The 8,688-nt window shown below is 53.3% G+C and overlaps 1 protein-coding gene across 1 annotated transcript; it reads left to right on the top strand.

The window, feature by feature from the left end:
* Positions 1-769: 769 nt before the first annotated feature.
* Positions 770-3,665, top strand: LOC116088710 (intestinal-type alkaline phosphatase 1). The gene is made up of 11 exons (XM_031368277.1): positions 770-839; positions 924-1,040; positions 1,154-1,269; positions 1,441-1,615; positions 1,684-1,856; positions 2,097-2,231; positions 2,326-2,398; positions 2,510-2,644; positions 2,732-2,923; positions 3,126-3,242; positions 3,334-3,665. The coding sequence occupies exons 1-11, from the start codon at positions 770-772 to the stop codon at positions 3,663-3,665; spliced, it is 1,635 nt and encodes a 544-aa protein (XP_031224137.1).
* Positions 3,666-8,688: the final 5,023 nt, after the last annotated feature.

Raw genomic sequence — 8,688 nt, 5'->3', positions numbered from 1 at the left:
AACAGGGGTCAATCTCACCTACATATGCTCTGAAAAATCCAGCCAGTGCCACATCTGGCCCAAGACAGCTGTCTCACTCCAGCCTGGTGCTCCAGTTACAGGTTGAAAGACACACGGCCTGAGGTCTACAGGGTAGGCCCATTATACTGCTGATAACTGCAGACCCATGTCTTCAAGGTTCCCCTCCTGGTAGTCCCGGCAGTACTATTTGTCCCTTTAGCAGTCACTTCGTGGCCACATCCTGAGTGTGTCACAGCCTTGGGCAAGGCTAGTGAGAAGACAGTTGTAGGGTAGGGTACTCAGGCACTCTCTGTGCTTCCATCTTAACAGTGGGTAATCCTGGACCTGAGGGACCAAAGCCAGGTCCTGGCTTAGGCTGGGTACTTGGAATCTCATTTTCTCTGAAGCACCCAGAGTAGACCCTGGTTCCAGTTGGCTCTCAGGAAGTGCGAGGAATCCCTGACAAGACGGTTGTGAATGGAGGTGGGGGGAGGGTGAATTCCAGCAGCACACAGCACAAGTTTCAGGATCCATTACTCCTGGCCTCCCACCCAACCTGGGGAGACATAGGACCCCTGGCCTAGCCACACCTTGGGAGCCAGACTTCAGTTCACAGGGCAGGGGTGGGGCCCGGGTGACAACATCTAGAGGAGGAACAAGGACCCTTTATAGCCAGGGACAAAGTCCATCTCTGATTTGAGCCCAGGCAGGCTAAGCAGTAGCCGGTACCTTGGGTCCCTAGCTGGACAGCCCATCCATAGCCCCTACCATGCAGGGAGCCTGGGTGCTGCTGTTGTTTTGGGGTCTCAGGATCCATCTGTCCTTTGGTGTCATCCCAGGTAGGAGGCTCCTTTCTGACTCCCTCAGAAGGACTAACCCATCACCTCACCTGGGCTAACCTGGGTATGCTTCCTCTTGTCCAGTGGAGGAGGAGAAGCCAGCCTTCTGGAACCAAAAGGCAGCTGAGGCCCTGGATGCTGCCAAAAAGCTGCAGCCCATTCAGACGTCAGCCAGGAACCTCATCATCTTCCTGGGAGATGGTAAGTGTTCAAGACATGGCCACCCTAAAGCCCTCGTACTCCAAGTACCCAAGGCCACTGATGGGTCCAGGCAAGCCTGGGAGCTCAGGCCTGACCAGCTTCTGTTCCTTCAGGGATGGGGGTGCCTACAGTGACAGCCACCAGGATACTAAAGGGACAGTTGGGAGGTCATCTAGGACCGGAGACTCCCCTGGCCATGGACCGCTTCCCGTACATGGCTCTGTCCAAGGTGAGTACTGGAACACACATCTAAGGATGGGAAAGGTGGCTGGAGGTGACAAGAGGAAGAAGAACCCAGAACTGGAGCCCAAGTTTGCAACCAGGACAGTGTAAACATGTCCCAGGAAGCAGGGACTCATGTCTACCAGTAGCACCAGGCTGAGAGTGTCTCTGTCCCCAGACATACAATGTGGACAGACAGGTCCCAGACAGTGCAGGCACAGCCACCGCCTATCTCTGCGGGGTCAAGGCCAACTACAAGACCATCGGCCTGAGCGCAGCTGCGAGATTCGACCAGTGCAAGACCACATTTGGCAACGAGGTCTTGTCTGTGATGTACCGTGCAAAGAAAGCAGGTAGGTTGGTGTTTGGCTTGGGGGCTATGGCAGGGCTGGATCACTGGGTGATCTTCTGTCATCTGCAGGGAAGTCTGTGGGAGTGGTGACCACAACCAGGGTGCAGCACGCCTCTCCAGCTGGTACCTACGCACACACGGTGAACCGTGACTGGTACTCAGATGCGGACATGCCTTCTTCTGCACTGCAGGAAGGCTGCAAGGACATCGCCACTCAGCTTATTTCCAACATAGACATTGATGTGAGCTCCAAGAACCAGCTGGAGGGTTGGACGAAGGGTGAACCTTGGACTGGCCATAGTTCCAGGCATAAACAGCCTGAACTCCAAGTCCCCTGCAGTATATATGTGTAAGGGGTGGGTGTGGAACATCCAGGAGAAGCATATCCCACTGACATAATGGGGACATAGGGGCTGTCTTTCAGGAGGGGGTAGGGAGCTCATAAAGCCTTAAGTCTACCTGTGTTGATCCTCTGACCAAAGGTGATCCTCGGAGGAGGCCGAAAGTTCATGTTTCCCAAGGGGACTCCAGACCCTGAATACCCAAACGACTCTGCCCAGTCTGGAACCAGGCTGGATAACCGGAACCTGGTACAGGAGTGGCTGTCAAAGCACCAGGTGATGAGGGGCTGCAGTGAAGGGACCAACGCAGGGCCTAGGGCAGGACTGTGCCTCTCAGGGCTATGTGCTAAGACTGGCTGTGTCCCTGCAGGGAACCCGGTATGTTTGGAATCGCACGGAGCTCATGCAGGCATCCCAGGACTCAACAGTGACTCACCTCATGGGTAATACCGTAGTTCTGCCCTAGCATCTCTCAGAGGGCCTCCATGCGTGCCATCATGCTCCCCCCACCGACTCTGAACTTGGTTGTCATCATGAATTCCTGTGTTCCTCAGGCCTCTTTGAGCCAGCAGAAATGAAATATGATGTCAACCGAAACTCCTCATTAGACCCTTCCCTGGCAGAGATGACAGAGGTGGCCGTGCGCATGCTCAGCAGGAATCCACAAGGCTTCTACCTCTTTGTAGAAGGTGAATAGTTGGTGCCTGGCAGAAAAGAGAAGGGGGCAGGGGTCCTGAGTGAAGTCAAGCATCTCCCCCATCACTGGCTTCCTGCAGGGGGTCGTATTGACCAAGGCCACCACGCGGGCACAGCTTATTTGGCACTGACTGAGGCTGTCATGTTCGACTCTGCCATTGAAAAGGCCAGTCAGCTTACCAATGAGAAGGACACGCTAATACTCATCACTGCTGACCACTCCCATGTCTTCGCGTTTGGTGGCTACACACACAGGGGGACCTCCATCTTTGGTAAGCCAAGGGGCAGCGCCAGGTGATGTGGCTTCAGATCTATGGGGACAGATATCACCGGGCCTGGGTTTCCTCACCAGTCAAAACGGCACAAAATGGCCTTATAGAGAATGTGACCATTGGGCAAAAGCAAAATGAGCTCACCGGCACTCCAAAAGCTGTAGTCAGCATGAGGACAAGATGTCTCCCTTCTTCCATACAGGTCTGGCCCCACTCAATGCCCAAGATGGCAAATCCTACACCTCCATTCTCTATGGCAATGGCCCGGGTTATGTGCTTGATTTAGGAGTCCGGCCCAATGTCACCGAGGTTGAGAGTGGTAAGTGCCACAACGTTGCCTACCTTGAGGTGCTGGCAGAAGAGACCAGGGCAGATGGACGCTGCTCCCCTAAAACACCCTGTCTCCCTAGGTAAGCCCGATTACCGGCAGCAGGCGGCTGTACCCCTGTCGTCGGAGACCCACGGCGGGGAGGACGTGGCCATATTCGCGCGTGGCCCGCAGGCGCACCTCGTGCACGGAGTTCAGGAACAGAACTACATCGCACATGTCATGGCCTTCGCAGGCTGCCTGGAGCCCTACACCAACTGTGGCCTCGCGCCCCCTTCCGGCCAGAGCAGCGCCATCACCCCAGGCCAGGCCACCACCACAAACAATGCAGCCCGCCAGGCCAATGTCCTGCTGTCCCTGCAGCTGCTGGTCAGCATGCTGCTGCTAGTAGGGACAGCCATGGTGGTGTCCTGATGGTCAAGTCCCCCGCTGGGCTCCTCTCCAGGGTCTCACCGTTGGTTGCTTTCACACCCCTCCCCCCATAGATTCCTGTGCCCAATCAGTCCCGTGTTTACCATTCTCTACCCAAAGGTCTCAGCGCAGGTTTTTGCACCCCAACTTGGGAGTTCTCCTGTCCAGATGTTAAGATATCACCTTAGCCCACAGCTCAAAGGGCCACCTCTGAGAAAACACTCTGGGATTTATAATTTGCCTTATAACTCTGGGCTTCTGCTTCTCACCTGACTGCCTCTGGAGTGGGAGGTACCAACTGGTATCCAGAAGGCTAAAGGCCGGGGCTGCCCCTAGACTCCCCTTCAAACCATCACCCTTCACAGGGACCCAAGTAACTCATATTTTCAGGCCTTGGCTTGTTTCCATGCACTTTCCATGAAAGGGAATCTCAAAAGTCCGGGAGGCTGTGTGTGGAATCTCAAGCAAGCAGCCCAGAGCAGCCTTCTGCCCCCACCCCTGGTCCGTCTCAGGCTGCATATAGAAACTGAACAAAGACTATTACCGACCCTTGTCCCCAGTCCTTGAAGAGATATAACAACAATAAAATTAACAGTATATAAGGTAATGCCTCCAGTACTTTTTTTTAGCAAGAAAAACCCTGAACATCTGGGAGTGCAGAGGACAGGTGGAGAGGTGGGCAGTGGAGATCGGGAGGTCAGAGAGAGGCCACCTGAGGAGTGGATGGTTGAGTGAAAACAGACAAAGCGGAGTGAGTCACAACCTCTTTCTGATCAAAAGCTGCCGGTCTCCAGAAGGCCAAACAGCTTGGCCACACACAGCCCAGCCCTTGCCTAAGGCCCTGCCACTTAGCTGACTGGAGAGACAGAGCAAGGTGGGTGCAGCTAAGGGGCCTGGAGAGAGCAGCCAGGGTCTGCAGTGAGGACAAAGACCCAAGCTGAGTCTGGACTTGGAAGAGAACCAAATGCAGAAAGCCACCTAGGTGGAGGCCAGGAGAAGGCCGGAAGTCTAGGTCAGCATCCGTCCTACACCCAGAGAAGCCGATCCGGGAGGGCAACAGTTGGCCTGGCCCAGGCAGACTTGGCGCCAGTTCTTAGGATTCATCATGCCCTTCATGTCACAAGCCACATCCTTCTCAAGACCGGCAGAGACCACTCAGCTCTCTCCAAGGTGGTCAGGGAAGATAGCTGTGGTCACATCTGCCCTGGAAAATATCCAGACTCCCCACCTTACTATCCCAGGAAGCAAGGGCAGCTAAGGAGGACTCCAGCCTTCCCAGGCTCCCACAAGGCAGCAGTGAGCCTGTGATGGGGAAATCCTGTTGCCCAACTCCAGGGCTCTCATCTGCCTCCTGAGGCATGGTTTTAGCAGAGACAGGAAATTCACAGGTCACCAGGTAGACAGCTGTAGGATGCTGGTGGAGGGGCCCTGAGACAAGGAGCTGGGAGCGCAGGTATTGGAGATCTGCAGCCTCACCTGTGGGGTGTGGAGGATGAGTGGGGACACCTGCTGCAGATGCTTCATAGCTAGCAATACCTCCTCGTCCTCAGAGAAATGCTCTCGGGAGATCTGGCCCAGCAGCCACGTCCACTGAGGCTGTGGGGCCGAGGGCAGGAGAGGAAGGACAGAGAGCGGACATGGGTATCCAGAGAACCTTGAACATACCTGAGAAGGTGACCCAGAGTTCCAGGACCTTCCTCACATGGCCTGCCCATCAGGAATGGGCACCCCTTATATGAGAGCTGATCTGCAGCTGCCCCAGAGTCTCTGTGTTGTACATTGAGATCATTCCTTGCTGAGAGATGGGTAGACTTTTTTTTTTTATGTGTATGAGTACACTGTAGCTGTACAGATGGCCATGAGCTATGATGTTTGTGGCTGCTGGGAACTGAACTCAGGACCTTCTGTTGGCCCTGCTCACTCCGGCCCCCTCTCGCTCCAGTGTAATTCACTGTAGCTGTCTTCAGACGCACCAGAAGAGGGTGTCAGATCTCATTATGGGTGGTTGTGAGCCACCATGTGTTTGCTGAGATCCAAACTTAGGACCTTCGGAAGAGCAGTCAGTGCTCTTACCTGCTGAGCCATCTCACCAGCCCGGGATGGGTAGACTTTGACACAGAGATCTGGAGTGGAGAGCAGGTTGACCCAATCTGTATGTCCTATCCCTGTCCCAGTCCTGGCAGCCCCCAAATGCTGCTGCTTACATCTGTTAGCCAAGGGTCCAGCTGTAGAATCCTTGGGGCTTCTGCTTCATGGTATCTGCCCCCAAGTAAGCTATACAAATGTTCCTGTGTGCCACTAGGGTCTGCACCTGGACAGAGGCTCTTCCATGAGGGTGGGGGAGATGTCTCTGGGACCCTGACCTTGGAATCCCTGAGTGACACCATCTCTATGGAGGTGATGGCCTCTCCCTCTGGCCGCTTTGCTTATGTGGTAGATATGGCTTCCAAGGCTTGACGAAACCCTGTGATGACTCCAGGGAAATTATTTCATCCTCCAGTGCTCTGCCTGAGCCCAGCTCCTTCTAATTTCACCCCCAGTACCAGCCACCTTCGATTCCCCACAGCTGGGGAGTTCCCACAGACAACAGTCACATTAGTGTACAATGGCAAGTGTTTGTGTGGTCCAGCCAGTAAAAAAGAATATGGCCATGCTTGTTCATGTCCCGAGCCTCATTCAGCAGCTGGCTGAGGGTCACAGCCTTTACAGCCAGTGCCATTGGCCCACGTGTTCAGAACCCACAGTAGTCATTAAGGTATCAAGGCTCCGGGGGTTGGTGGGGGGGCTCCTTCATCTTTTATGGTCGTCACTCTTGCTATGACACAAAGAATCTTCATATAACCCCTGACCAGGCCACCACTTACTCTGTGATGAGCACTCCTTTTTGTCCACCCACAGGCAGAACACATTGTACCTAACTGCTCAATGGAGCGGCACTAGTCATGTGTGACTGACTTCCTTGGTGGCCCTTCAGTCAAGAAGGTAGGAGGGCCATGGGAATGGCTGGGCCTTTTCCCCTGGCTCCTTAAACACATACAGAGACATGGCCTGAAAAGAGAGATGCCGTACCACCGGTGACAAGAGGGTCACTGGCTGGGAAGGGCTGAGATAACTTCTAGACACAGTCCATCCCAGTGCCCAAGTGTTTCATACCTTCATACCAACCTACCAAACCCCTGGTGGGTCTGTGGGCTTGGAACTTGATCACATGAAGTCTGCTGGATGTGACACCTGGGAAAAGACACACACACACACACACACACACACACACACACACACACACACACGACACAATCTTTCATCAGCAGGAGGGAGGATGGTCACAATGACTGTTCCTGGGGGAGGAGTTTCTTCAGAGGTCCCTTCTTGGAGGAAGCAGCACCTCTGACCGTTCAGTACTCCTGTGCATCTGGGGCCTTTTGTTGTCCACATCTATCCTCAGACACTGTCATGTGTTTCCTGAGGGTTAAAAGTTGTCACTGAGCTCTTTGTGAGCTGTCCCGGAGAGATAAGGGTGGGGGTGGGGGTGGGGCAGGATCAGTCAGGAGCCACCCTTGCTCCTGCACAGAGAACAGGCAGACCCTGACAGCCTGCCTCAGAGAGTTAATTCTATCAGTCTGGTGTGCTCCAGCCCCAGGTAAAGGTTATTCAAAAGTGGAAGGCATAGAGTCTATATAGACACACACACACACACACACACACACACACACACACACACACACACTCAAAGTCTCTGTGAAAGATTAAAACAGCTGTCACTGTATATACTCATTGATGAGTTGTATGTTTGTTTTGGTGAGAGTTTGTTTTGTTTCCAGTTTCGCTCTTTGGAGCCAGGGCTGCCAGTAGCCCAGGCTTGCCTTGCCTTGAACCTCTGATCCTTCTGACTCCTGAGCCTGGCTGGAGCTGACAGGCTCATACCACTATGGCCAGTTTGTGATGCGCAGAAGACTGAACTCTGGCATAGCAAACAAGCTGGCTTCCATCTGAGCTTCAGCCCCTGGCGTTTTCTTTGTTGATCCCAGACTGTTCTGGAACTCTCTGGGTACTCAAGGTTGTCCTTGAAATCCCCAATTTCCTGGCTCCATCTACTGACAGTGGAGGTGACAAGTGTGCACTGCCACACCTGGCTCTGGGGTCTGTACCTCTGACCTCACAGTGGATCAAAGCTGTCAAGGGGAGAACTGGAATGATTATCCCATGTCAGGTGCCTCAGGCATGAAGCAGACCCAGAGATCCAGGTGGCCCGGAGCGGCTGGGTTGTCTGTAGACTTTAGGTACAGATAACACTTTTGATCACCACAGGGGACAGGTGATGTGTGCCTGACCCCCAGTCTTTTGCAGACACACGGACAGTTTCAGGACACTGGGGTAAACCCCAGCTGAGGAAGTCAGGGTGACCATAAAACAGCACGGGAGGCACGGGACACTGTACACCTAGCACAGTAGCAAAGATAACAGAAACAGCACATTCAACATGGAGGCCTTATGTCCGCCTTCAGAAGATAACATATTGCTGTGGTCACAGAGGGAGTGGACAAATGACACCAACCCAGTTGACACTGAGGCTGTGGACCTGATTTTAGATGCAACAAAAACTGAGTTATTTATTTATTTGTTTATTTATATTATTATATGAGTACACTGTAGCTGTACAGGTGGTTGTGAGCCTTCATGTAGTTGTTGGGAATTTAATTTTAGGACCTCTGCTCTCTCTGGTCAACCCCACTTGCTCTGGCCAACTCTGCTCCCTCAATCCCTGCTCGCTCCAGCCCAAAGATTTATTTATTATTATACATAAGTTCACTGTAGCTGTCTTCAGATGAACCAGAAGAGGGCATCAGATCTCATTAAGAATGGTTGTGAGCCACCATGTGGTTGCTGGGACTTGAACTCAGGACCTTTGGAAGAACAGTTGGTACTTTTACCCGCTGAGCCATCGAGCCAGACCAAACTGGGTCATTTAAGCACTGCTGGCCGGCATGTAAAGTGGTAGACTACTCTTCAAATTGTTCAGTTTCTCCAG

The sequence above is a fragment of the Mastomys coucha genome, unplaced genomic scaffold, assembly GCF_008632895.1.
Source record: "Mastomys coucha isolate ucsf_1 unplaced genomic scaffold, UCSF_Mcou_1 pScaffold14, whole genome shotgun sequence".
Taxonomy (NCBI): domain Eukaryota; kingdom Metazoa; phylum Chordata; class Mammalia; order Rodentia; family Muridae; genus Mastomys; species Mastomys coucha.
This window is presented reverse-complemented; position numbering and strand designations above follow the sequence as displayed.